This window comes from Camelina sativa, chromosome 7 (assembly GCF_030686135.1).
Source record: "Camelina sativa cultivar CO46 ecotype springtype chromosome 7, ASM3068613v1".
NCBI classification, from domain to species: Eukaryota; Viridiplantae; Streptophyta; class Magnoliopsida; order Brassicales; family Brassicaceae; genus Camelina; species Camelina sativa.
The window spans coordinates 20388442-20401396 of record NC_141886.1 but is presented as its reverse complement, the minus strand read 5'-3'; the positions used below and the strand labels follow the sequence as shown (position 1 = coordinate 20401396).

Here is a 12955-nt window from a genome sequence, read left to right as displayed (position 1 = left end):
TCAAGTACCCACCACACTTCAGTTCCAAGATCCGGACGTTTCTCGCTGACACACAAATGCAGCCAATTTACAAGAACACAAAAGGACAGTGAAAAATACTAAATCTAAAATCAAAGGACAGCAAATGCAGTCGATTTCTGCAAAGATGAAGAAGACAATTTAGAAAGATGGAAATTTTTATCAAATATTTTAATCAATAACTTTAATATTAAATTAGAGCATTTGTGCTAACTTTGGAAAATAAGAAAATATGTGATAGTTTTGGAAAAAGAACTTAAATTTGTGCTATTTTTAAGAATCTTCCTTATTTTTTTTTTGTGAGAAACTCTGTTAAAATTTACCAATGAACATGGTCTAAGTGAGGTCTATACATATACCTTAATTAGAAACTATCCATTATACCCATTGGCCTCTTCTTGCCCGAATAAATTTTCTTTTTTTGGTTAAATCTCGCATAACGTTGTATAGAAGGATCTAGAAGATGCTTATGATCAAAGAAGATATTATAAATATATTATAGAGATTTGTGTATATCTTATATGATTCTATTAGTTAGATATTTATGTTAATTCATTCTCTATATAAATATGTATCTCTATGTACATTTATTCTTATGAGAGTCAATATACTATTTCCTAAACACTAAGGTGTTCTTCTCTAGTCAATCTCTATCATGGTATCAGAGCAGGTTTGCTTCAGAGTGTTAGATCAAAACTCTCTCTTATTTTCTTCAAGCCATTGAGCTTCTTTTTAATTTATTCTTATGTTAAGCCAAGTGCTTCTGCAATTCAAGTTCATCATGAACCTCTGAATCTAAGCTATCAAGCTTCTTTCTTTGTTCAGATCTATCATCATTGATCTCTCACTCTAAGCCAAGTGCTTCATCTTTTAATTCTAAAAAAAAAAAATGTTTTTCTCATTCAAGCTTCTTATGAGCCTCTGAATCAAGCCATAGTGATTCTTTAAATTATTAAAAAAAAAAACATCTTGTTTTCCAGTTTCTAGCCATCGATGCTTCTTCAAAATTTTCTTTGTTAAACTTCAATTCAGGAAAAAAAAATCTGATTTTATCGTTTTTCTCAAGTTATAGTGCTTCTTTCTATTTAATTTTCCAAAAAAAAAAGAAGAAAAACAAAAAAATCAGATCTCCTTCTCTAACCATCGTTGATGTCGGCCACCTCAACATCACACACCTTATCACCGGATCGGCCAACACTTCGACTTATCAATCTCAAACTGTTATTTCCGCTTCGCTTCATCACCCTTTGAGCTTGAGTGGACGTATAGAAGGATCTAGAAGATGCTTATGATCAAAGAAGATATTATAAATATATTATAGAGATTTGTGTATATCTTATATGATTCTATTAGTTAGATATTTATGTTAATTCATTCCCTATATAAATATGTATCTCTATGTACATTTATTCTTATGAGAGTCAATATACTATTTCCTAAACACTAAGGTATTCTTCTCTCATCAATCTCTATCACGTTGGGTCTTCCATCGGAAACTCTTTTGAAGTAAAGACATACGACATATCTCTTTTCCACGGTTTCTTAGAGAGCGTGTAGGCTCTACAAAACCCTCTTTAGTTTGGGCTACACCGTTTGGGACCTTTGAAACAAGTGTTTCACCACAAGGCTTGACGATAATCTCCATGGTGTTTTTAAGCATGGGATTTTGTTGTTTGATAGTGTACTGTGTACAATCATTCAGATATTTAGGTGGGCAATTTTCGTTTTGGTTTAATTGGAGTTTTGCCATGATAAATAATAATGGTGGAAGTTTAGTGATGTTTTAGCGTTTGGGGAGTACAACTGCAAGATTAGACCTAACCACTTTTAGTCGGGTCCAAAGAACTAAGCAAAAAGTTTTTTTTCGTCCAAATATATCCAAATTAAACATGAATGAAAAATTCTAACTCAAATAAAATTAAAATAAACCCGTTACATAGTGCTAGACTAGGTTTAGTTTCTAGTTTCATTACTATGCTTCCATAAATATTCAGCCTATTCGGAATTGGAATTTTCCCCAAGGTGAATCGGACTGTTCTTCAATTAAAAAGACCAACGGAATTAGAATAAATGCATGTCCATTAAACTTTCGGTATGGTGGTAGAAACGAGAATAAGATTCAGATCATATATACCATGATATTAGGAATAATCTCCAAAGGGAATCATACCAAACATTAACTTAAATGAACACTCGACTATAATACACGAATTGTGTATATATATAGAAACACCTGAAAAAAATCGCTTATTCATATCAAAGAAAACTAGGATTTAACCCGCGGGACAATATTTTTAATTTTAAAATTTTAAAATTTATAATGTATTATTTGTTATTTTATTAATTTTAAAAATATAAAATTTTATAGGTATTTGATATAAGTATTCAAAGTATAGATTTTGTAATGTTTTCAAGGTTTTAACCCGTGTGGTATATGTATAGTCTAGTAATACATTTATCTCCTGGTACACATCTAAAAGTGTCACCAATCCCACTCTTATTTAATCCGCAATACACCGCAGGACAATATTTGGTTATTTAAACCGCAATACACCGCGGGTTAAATTTGTTACTCAAATGATGTTGTGTCATTAAAACGGAATAGGTCCTACAGTCACCAAACATTTATTAAAATGGATTTTGAGATTTTTATGGGATTTATCATTTAATGCATAGAGTTGTTTTAGGAACAAACGGTTGGAAGAAGATCCACATTTATCATTTATCATTTAATGCATAGAGTTTATCTTTGTTCAGACGATACCCACATTATGCTACTGTCAAATTATTGGGAAGAAGATCCTTGTGGTTCTGTCTAAAGTGAGCTTTGACATCTTTAGTCCATCTGACCTTCATAAAGTGTTCTCCATATCGCGTAATGTGGCCATGTTACTCATGTTACCCACATTATCTAGCGTTTGGGGAGTACAAGTAGAAAGTTTCTATGTCCATAGGATTAGACCTAAAGACTTAGTCGGGTCCAAAGAACAAAAAACTAAGTTACACAAATTTTTTTCTCCATATATGAATGAAAACTTTAACTCGAAATAAATTTGATATAAAATCAAAATACATACCCTTAAATGGTAGAATTAGTATTGGCCATGATGGTTCAAGTAATTTAACATGGTTTCTCCGGATTCCCAGATTAGTGTTCGGGGATAGAAAACTAAGATCACATGAGTTATCAAAAAAATAGGTAGAACTAGACTAAGTTTAACTTCCAGTTTCATTATTATGCTTCCGTCAAAATTTAGTCAATTTGGGACTGGAGTTTTCAAAGCTAATGGGACTGATCATTAATTAAAAAGACGAATATAATTAGAACAAAGATGTCAATTCAACTTTCGGTATGGTGGTGGTATATAAAAGAAATAAGATTCAGATGATAATAAGAATATAATCCCCAACGGGAATCATATCAAACACTAACTTAAATGAACACTTACTATTTCACTACAAGAAAAGTGTATGTAAAAACGCCTGAAAGATTTTAATCAATATTCATATCAGAGAAAATAAATTAATATATATATATATATATATATACTAGAATTTGTATTCAGAATTTTAATTTAAAATATTTTTTATTAATATAATATCTTTAGTTTAAATATAATCATTCAAACTTTTGAGTATAAATCTAGAGAGAATTGCAAGCAGACCCACTTTCCTCAAACTCACTTCCATCCACGCCCACTTATTGCTAGTGGTGTACTTTTGTGGGTGTGTTTGCTAGTATGACATAAACCGTGGACATATTTGCTCATGTCTCTAAGTTTGAGACAAAAGAAGATACAATTTTGGATTTAAATCAAGAGCAACTTTGGTAGATAACCATGGATCCAAAAAGAATTAAGAAAATAACTATGAGTCAGTTTTCTTTAGTAAACGACTCTTTTTATGGTGGGGTAGGGGTAGAGTAGTTACCAAATTAACCTTCTAATTTACAAGTTTTACAAAATCTGAAAGTTCAATATGAGATATATTTTGTGACTGAAGAAATGCAGAGATATAGTGCTACAATAAGTCATAGTGAGTACCCAAATTAAAGCTGAGGTTACAGTTGGAAGAGATGGTGGTTGTAATTGTTACGGAGGTGTCTATGGTGGTGAGTGAAAGTAATTACATAGGTGGTGATAGGGTTATTTTAAAAAATAGCATGAATCATGTTTAAATTGCATGTAATTATCGTATAAATAGCATGTGATATTACAAAATAGCATTTTTGGTTAGAGTAAATAGAAAAAGCATGCGATATTATCATTCTTTGGAATATATCATGTCATTAATATAAAAAAACACTATGAATTACAATAGTTTTCTAAAAAAAACATGATAGATAAACACCGATACATGTAAAAATATTAAAACACATAGTTCCTCTTAAAATGTTTGCCCCGATGTTGGAGGAGATAAAGAGAATGAGAAAAGTAGAGAAGTTGGGAAAAGAGAAAACAAGATGATGGTGATGATATAGGAGATGGTGGTCGGAGGTGATGGTGATGAATTCGGTGGATAAAAGATGATGGAGAAGGCGGTAATTGTTACGAAGATGATGGTGATAAACTCGGCGGGGTAGATTTGTGTTGGTGGTGGTGAGTTTTTTTATGAAGCTTTCTATTAAGAAAAAAAGGAGAGATGTTTCTGTATTTTGATGAGAGAGAAAGAAGAAGGAAGCAAGAGGAAGAAGAATAAAGACAAACCAAAGGAGAAAGTAAGAGAAAGAAGAGAGAAGGAGACGGGAGGAGAGCAACGTAATTTTAAGTTGCATAGGGGACACACGGACATGGGTGATAGTTATTTTATGAATTATTTCTAAAAGTATAGTCATCTAGTATATATACTCTTAAATTAAACACAACAATTATTTTTGTCTTTTTCCTCTTTTGTTTTTTTTTCCCTCTCTACTTTATTTTTTGGTTTTCTATCTCTCTTTTTATTATTTTCTTTGTTGAAACAGTTTAACTAGTTATTATCAAAAATTATCTGTTTATTTATATACAATCTATTATAATTATATTTTTTCTATAATTTAAGATGTATATTGCTATATTTTTTTTTGAATTAGTATATTATATACTATCCATTTTTAGTTGAACATTTGTTCACTAATAAGTGGATGACCAATTATAGTAAATTGTGTTTAATGTAACTGGTCATCTACTTATTAGTGAACAAATGTTTAACTTTTTAGTTGAACTGTTATATTTTTAGTTGAACTTTTTTTTGATGAAATAAGTTTTGTCCATTACAAAATGTAGAAATACTTGAACAATACCACTCAATGAATTTTACTATTGTTTGCATCAAAATAATATTGTTTTTATTTTTTTGATGAACATACAAGCATATCCACCAAACTATGACCACATGGATACATCGGTGTATCTTGCTTACTCTACTATTGAATCAATCAAATACAAAGAGATTCGAAGAGACATTTATTATAGTTAATGTATTATTTTCATCAGCTAGAAAGAATAATTTAGTTTCCCAAACAAAGTCATATGAACAATAACTTAAAAGGATATTATTCCTTTTACTTAAACGTTTTCTAATTTTTTTTCTGGGTCAAAAAAATATTCATAATTTTAAACTTAAAAATTATACTTATGTTTTAAGTAAAAAATGATTACTAGAGAGACAGAGATTAGGCAAAAAATTGTGTATAACAAGGGAAACATAATATCATTTACTTATACACATATTATTAATTCAATATCATGATTAGAGATATATCAATTCTTGAAAATATTTAGACAACAAACTTAGACACAAATTATATTTTAATACTATATAGATTAAAATTATAAAAAATAATATAAAAATTTGTCCCCCGGGATATTGATCTAGTTTTCCATAAAATTAAGTGATACATAAAAGATGAATAACAATTTTGCCCCAAACAAATTTTATATGTAAAAACATAATAAAATCAAAATTAAAGCCTTAAAACGTACAGACGTACTAGACTATATTTAGTTTTTAGTTTTACTATTATGCCGCCGTCAATATTTGAGTCAAATAAGAATTCGAATTTCCAAGTGAATTGGATGGTCATTAATTAAAAAGAACGGAATCAGAACAAATATGTCTAATCAACTTCGGTTTGGTGGCGGTGGTGGTAGGAAAGAGAATAAGATTCAAATCAAGCCAAATGGAATCACATAAAACACTAATTTAAAAGAACACTAGACTACAATAGCACAATAAGAATTGTATAAATATAGAAAGGGCTGAAAGAGGTTAATCACTTATCCACATTAAAGAAAAACATAGTCAAGCACATATATAAAGATAATATGCTTGATAAGCTTCTTGGACGGATCGCTGAGTTCGGGCTGCAGGGATACGGCCACAAGGGTTACGGGAGCGGCCGTGGCTACGGGTTCGAGGAGCGCACGGAGTTTGTGGCTCATGTGGAGTCAGAAGGAGGTTACTTTGACCGTCAAGCTCGCTACGACCAACGCATAAGGCTTCCGGCCAACCATGGCCGTCCACCCATGTCTCACATGCCTGTCTGCGATGAAGAAGACTCAGACGTGGAGGACTTCTTTGAGAGCAATCAGAGCCACTACACTAGCAACAACCACCAGTACAACCAACAGCCACCTCATCGCAACTTGATCATGCCCCCATCTCCTTACAACGTAAGTTATCTCTTTTGGTGTCTCGACCTTACAATATATGTTATGTGTTATTTATATATGTTTCTAAAGTGTCTTAAACTATGTTAAAGTCCTAAAACTTTTTTTTTTATAATGGAAGTCCTAAACGTTTATGCTAAAGTTTCATTAAAGTAAAACTATTGATTCTAGTTCATATAATACACTTGAAATATATATAAGGCTGATTTTCGGAAAACGTTTGATTTTTGTATTTTTCTACATTAACAAACATACAAAAGAAGCACAAATTATTTTTTTTTGCATATGAAACTGTTTATTATTTTATTTTAATTAGGTAGATGATCATTTTGTAGGGAAATATAGCAAAGATGGGAAAGATGGGTAACGGATTGCAGGGGCAGCATGAAGAAACACACCAGAGCGGGTACGGGAAGCACCATGGTGGGCACGAGGTTCAATACCATGGTGAGCACGGAATGCAGTACCACGAGATGCAGGGGATGAAGCACCAAAGCGGGCACGAAGTTCAACACCATAGCAAGCACGAGATGCAACACAACAAGATGCAAGGAATGAAGCACCAAAGTGGGCAAGAGGTTCAGAACCATAGCGAGCACGAGATGCAACACCACAAGATGCAGGGGATGAAGCACCAAAGCGGACACGGGGTTCAACACCATAGCGGGCACGGGGTTCAGCACCATAGCGGGCAAGAGATGCAGGGGATGAAGCACCACGAGATGCAAGGGATGAAGTACCAAAGCGGACACGGGGTACAAAACCATAGTGACCACGAGATGCAGGGGATGAAGCACAAAAGCGGGCATGGGGTTCAGCACCATGAGATGCAGGGAATGAAGCACCAAAGCGGGCACGAAGTTCAACACAATAGCAAACACGGGATGCAACACCACGACATGCAGGGGATGAAGCACCAAAGCGGGCACGGGATTCAACACCATAGCGGGCACGGGGTTCAACATCATAGCGGACACGAGATGCAGCAGCACGAGATGCAGGGGATGAAGCACCAAATTGGACATGGGGTTCAGAACCATAGTGAGCACGGGATACAACACCATGAGATGCAGGGGATGAAGCACCAAAACGGGCACGGAGTTCAACACCATAACGAGCATGGGATGCAGCACCATGAGATGCAGGGGATGAAGCATCAAAGCGGGCATGGGGTTCATCACCAAAGTGGACACGAGGTTCAACACCATAGCGAGCATGGGATGCAGCACAAAGGCGGCCACGAGATGCAGCACCAGGGCGGGCATGAGATGCAGCTGTACAGCGCACATGGTATGAAGCACCAAGGTGGGCTTGGGATGCAACCGTACAACGGGCAAGGGATGAAGCACCATGACATGCTTATGGCTCCCCAGGTTCCACCACGTCATGTGTACATGAACCCAAACCATGACAGTAGTGGAGGTCGTACAGTAGTGGTCGTTAACGCTACTGAGAAGTGGCGGCTCAGCAATAACCGAAAAATCGGGTGGGGGAGTAAGGGACTGTAGGACTCCACCTAAATACTCTGCCTATTCATTTAACAAAGTAATGATTATGTATCCCAAGTAATAAATATATAAGATGTAATGTGTGTGATGACTATGTTTCAGTATCGTACCAAAACCAACTAGGGGACTTTTAATCCCCAAAAAAGTGTGTTTGTTTGATAATCTTATGATCTTTACGACACAAATCGCCAAAAACCTAACATTATAACAATTCGCCGAAACCCTAAAGAAGATAAAATCACAATGCAATCATTAGATCTCAAGAAGACGAAACCACAATGCATTAGAAGAAACAAAAGCCAAGAAAGCTCCGGCGGGGATGAAACCAAAAAAGCCTCCAAAAAACTTCCATATAACTATGTTTGTTTCAATAATGTTTGATTAAATCTACTAGCTAAGTTGGTACTGTATAGTTAATGTATTGATGATGAGGCATCTGGTAATTTTTCAAAATTAAAACGACGTAGTTTTGTTAGTTGACAGAAATTCTAATAGAATACTTAATCCAGTCTTTTCCATCGGTTAACCTAATGATATTTCCAAAAGGTTGTATTGTAGATTAATGTGTGGGAGAGAGAGTGTGAGTGGTGAGAGGGTGAGAGGGTGAGACGTGAGAGAGGGTGTGAGAGATGGAGAATTAATGGAGAACCTATTTTTGTGAGATAGAAAAACTGGGAGTGAGAGTGGGGAATGGATGTCACTATACCATTTTTTTGTTATTCAGAAATTTGATAATGTGAATTTTTTTTTATTTTTTTTTCAGATACAAAAATACTATATTTTTTTCTTTATACTTTGACATGCATTTTGTTTTAGTTATTTCAAATATATTTTATATCAAAAGTGATATATGCAATGATTCTGTACATATGTCTGTAAAGATAATAGTTTGTACAAATAATAGTCTGTACAGATAATAGTCTGTACACATAATAATGTATAAAGATGTAATTTATATAAAACCATTGCGGTATAGACATCTATACAGACATTATAAAGTCTCAAAATTAAAATAAAGTCTCAAAATTAAACAAACTACATCTACACATTCAATAATGTGTACAGACTTACATTACAATGTGTACAGACTTATATTACATTGTGTACACACATCTGTACACATTGTAAGTCTGTACAGATACATAAATTTTAAAAAATATTTAATATTATCAAAATAAATCATTAAACAAAATGTAATTAAACATATAGGGGGTATGATAAAAAAAAAAGATTAAAAATGCTATAGTGAACGTTGCTACAGTGAGACACAGACTACTTTCACAATTGTAAAAAGTAAACGTACTAAAAAGTTAATTTTTTTTGAAAACGTACTAAAACTACACTTATCTCTTTCCAAAATGGCACAATATACTAAAGTTATATATTTATTTTTAAAGTAAACCAAGACTTTTGATTGAAATAACTTCTCGAAAGTTTATGATTTTTTCATTTCAAATTTGAAAATTCATGTTTTTAATCATTTTTCCAAAAAAATAATACAAATTTAGTGGGGATATTTAAATTAAAATAATATTAAATTAAATTTTATTTTAAAGTGAAGACATCCATTAATGGTTGTCTAGTGATTATGATGTCATATTCTACAAATGGAGTTCTCACATTTCGTTTAATAGTATTTTAAGATAAGAATTTATATAATTAATAAACTAGGTTAATATCCGCACTACGCCGCAGGATTGTTTTAAAAAATTATATCTAATACAAAAATATAGTTTGATTTTTTGAAATCATAATTCAATATAATTTGTTTGATATCAAGTAGCAAAATTATTAAAATTTCAGTGCAAGTTCTTATCTTTTTTTTCCCCTATATTTATCGTAACATTTTATTTTTATTTTATTCAAACAATCTTAAGTAAAATAGACAAACAACATTGTTCTTACTTTTGTGGAATGAATAAGGAAAAACCAGAGGAAATAACTCACCAAAGAATATAATACAAACAAAACAATAAACAAGGACATACAATTTCTTCATCAATTCTAAGAATTTGATAGCGGCCCAAGTTGCTAACCTAAACAATATCAGATGGCAGTACAATTCAGGATATGAGATCAGAGATTCCAAATCACAAGATGAATCAGTTCACAACTTTTATCATTTTTTATTTTCAACTAAGCAATATTTTTCCTCAATCTCAAAAACATCTCTTTTGGTAGATACATAGTCATTTTGAGTCTCATTCTCTTTTGCCATACTTGGGTTTTTTCTCTTCATAAACTCTTCCTTGTTGGCTATAGAGCTTATTAACTTGGCAGATTTCATTAGTTTTAGCAGTAGAATAGATTTAGCCACCGAACCAATAGTGTGTAAACATTCAAGTAATCACCACAACATTATCACATAAAGCAACTGGACAAAGTAGGTGTTTTATTAGCTAAATAAACGGGAAATACTCTTTTTGAAAAGTTTGAAACCATTGCCAAGAAGCTACCTAGGAAAAATTAATAAGAAATGGAGAGACCAAGTCAAGCTTTATATCGAATTCAACTATGAATCTACGAAATCCAAAGTCATTGATCCAAGTTTTTTGGTAGTGTAATTGTTATCACTCATTCAACTTATGTAGCTCCGCTCTATAGACACCTTTTGTATCCCAACTTTGCATAAGAAGTTAATCCTCACAACATTCACTACTTCAACTATATCACTGTTTTCTACTTTGCTATATAGATGATACTAACAAATTATAGTTTATAGTTAGGATAATGTCAAATCATTAAGAACTGGATTTTGGTGCATAAGAAAACAAATCTAAATTGGTTTTACCGATATAAGTAGGATGATGACTAAACCATCTTTAAAGTATTCAAATACGTAAAAATGCAAAAATAGCTTCTCTGTTTGTCAATGGTCACAGTGCTTTCACACTTCTTTGTGGAAAAAAAATATCATCAAAGTATTCGGATTATTGATTAGCCTCACAAATATATAACAATAGGAACAAAAATAGCAATTTTGAAATAAACTTTAGTATACGTACATGTTCATCAATCCTACACTTTTGTAGAAGCAATTTTAGTTTTCGACAAGACTAATCTACTCGGCTCAATGGATGTTCCGAGCTCCGAAGCTTGATGCAATGGAATTGCAATCTTTCTATTGATTTTCATCTCCGCAGCTTTTAAATAAAGCCACTCAGAAATCTCCTCCTTCCTCTCTCTCTCTCACTCAGTTTCTTTCCGTAATCTATTTGTTTCTTCCTGGTTATTTTTTCTCTTATTAGATATCCCTTATACACCCGGAGAATCGCGTGCTTTCCTCATTTCTTCCTCAGGAGTATCTCAGAATATTGCTACCCTAGTAAATTTATGGATCTAATTCGCCTCCCCTCCAAAGTCCGTGAAATGTTTTTGCCAGAGATGGATAGAGTTCGACACAATGATTTTAGTTCTTGAGATCGATTAGCTTCCCACTTCCCCTCAAGATTACACCTTTTCATTTGAATCATAGATCATCAAGATCCGTATCGATTCCCATTGGAGAGAGAATAATAATACATCTTGCGTCATTTCATTATTCTTTACGAGTGATTTTAAGCTTACTTATTTTAAAATAAGCCCAACAAAATAAGATATAGTTTTAAGAGAAAAATGACATGGAATAAAATAGACTTATTATAGGTTGAGTTGTATTATTTGAAATGTTTTCATTGGCTAAAGATTTTACTGAAGTGTCAAGCTGAGAAAAGTCTAAAATGCTGAGTTGTCAGATGCTGGAGAGAAATACATTGTAGTTTTATTGTATTGATTTTAAAATAAGCCCAACAAAATAAGATAAAGTTTTAAGAGAAAAATGACATGGAATAAAATAGACTTATTGTAGGTTGACATATGATGAGTTGTATTATTTGAATTGTTATCATTGGCTGAAGATTTTACTGAAGTGTTTAGCTGAGAAGAGTCTCAAAATGCTAAGTTGTCAGATGCTGGAGAGAAATACAATATAATTTTATTTATTGATTATTATTTTAAAAATAAACCAACCAAATGATGACACATAAGTGAGAAGAGGACATTATCTCTCTCTCTCCCAAGATTTGTATTTTTTGTATTGAGTTAATTAACAGAAATATCATGAAAAGTGAATTTTTTAAGTCAAACTGTAACTTTATTTGCTTATTATCCACACTGCCACAACCCACACTTAAAAAGACCAATCAAATGATGACACATAAGTGAGAAGAGGTCTAGAGAGTTTTTCACAAAGTCTGTTTTGAGACATTATCTCTCTCTTTCCCAAGATTTGTATTTTTTGTATTGAGTTAATTAACAAAAATATCATGAACAATGAATTTTTAAAGTCAAACTGCAACTTTATTTGCTTATTTTTCACACTGCCACAACTCACACTTAAAAGGTCATAACTGCCCCTCAATGAACACAATGTTGTTGATGGACAAGATACGGATGATGGACAAGATGTCGATGATGGATAAAATGTCGATGATGGACAAAATGCGGATGATTGACAAAATGCGGATGATAGACAAGATGCAGATGGTAGACAAGATGCGAATGATGGACAAGATGCGAATGATGGACAAGATGCGGATGATGGACAAGATGTGAATGATAGAAAAGATAATATGGAGAAGGATGCCAACGCGAAACCAAATCCTCCACATCATCTTTTGGTCCACCCTCATCCACATCATCCTTTTTTAGTCCATCATCCTCTTTTGGTCTACCATCCTCGTCATCTTCTTTTGGTCCACCATCCTCCATGTTATCACATTTCCATCATCCACATGTTCT

The 12955-nt window shown here is 33.0% G+C and overlaps 1 protein-coding gene across 1 annotated transcript; it reads left to right on the top strand.

Annotated features, from left to right (window-relative positions):
* Positions 1–6188: 6188 nt before the first annotated feature.
* LOC104701403 (uncharacterized) lies at positions 6189–8361 on the top strand. Its single transcript, XM_010417081.2, has 2 exons — positions 6189–6671; positions 7004–8361. Exons 1-2 carry the CDS (start codon positions 6324–6326, stop codon positions 8174–8176), a joined length of 1521 nt encoding a protein of 506 aa, XP_010415383.2. The 5' UTR covers positions 6189–6323; the 3' UTR covers positions 8177–8361.
* Positions 8362–12955: the final 4594 nt, after the last annotated feature.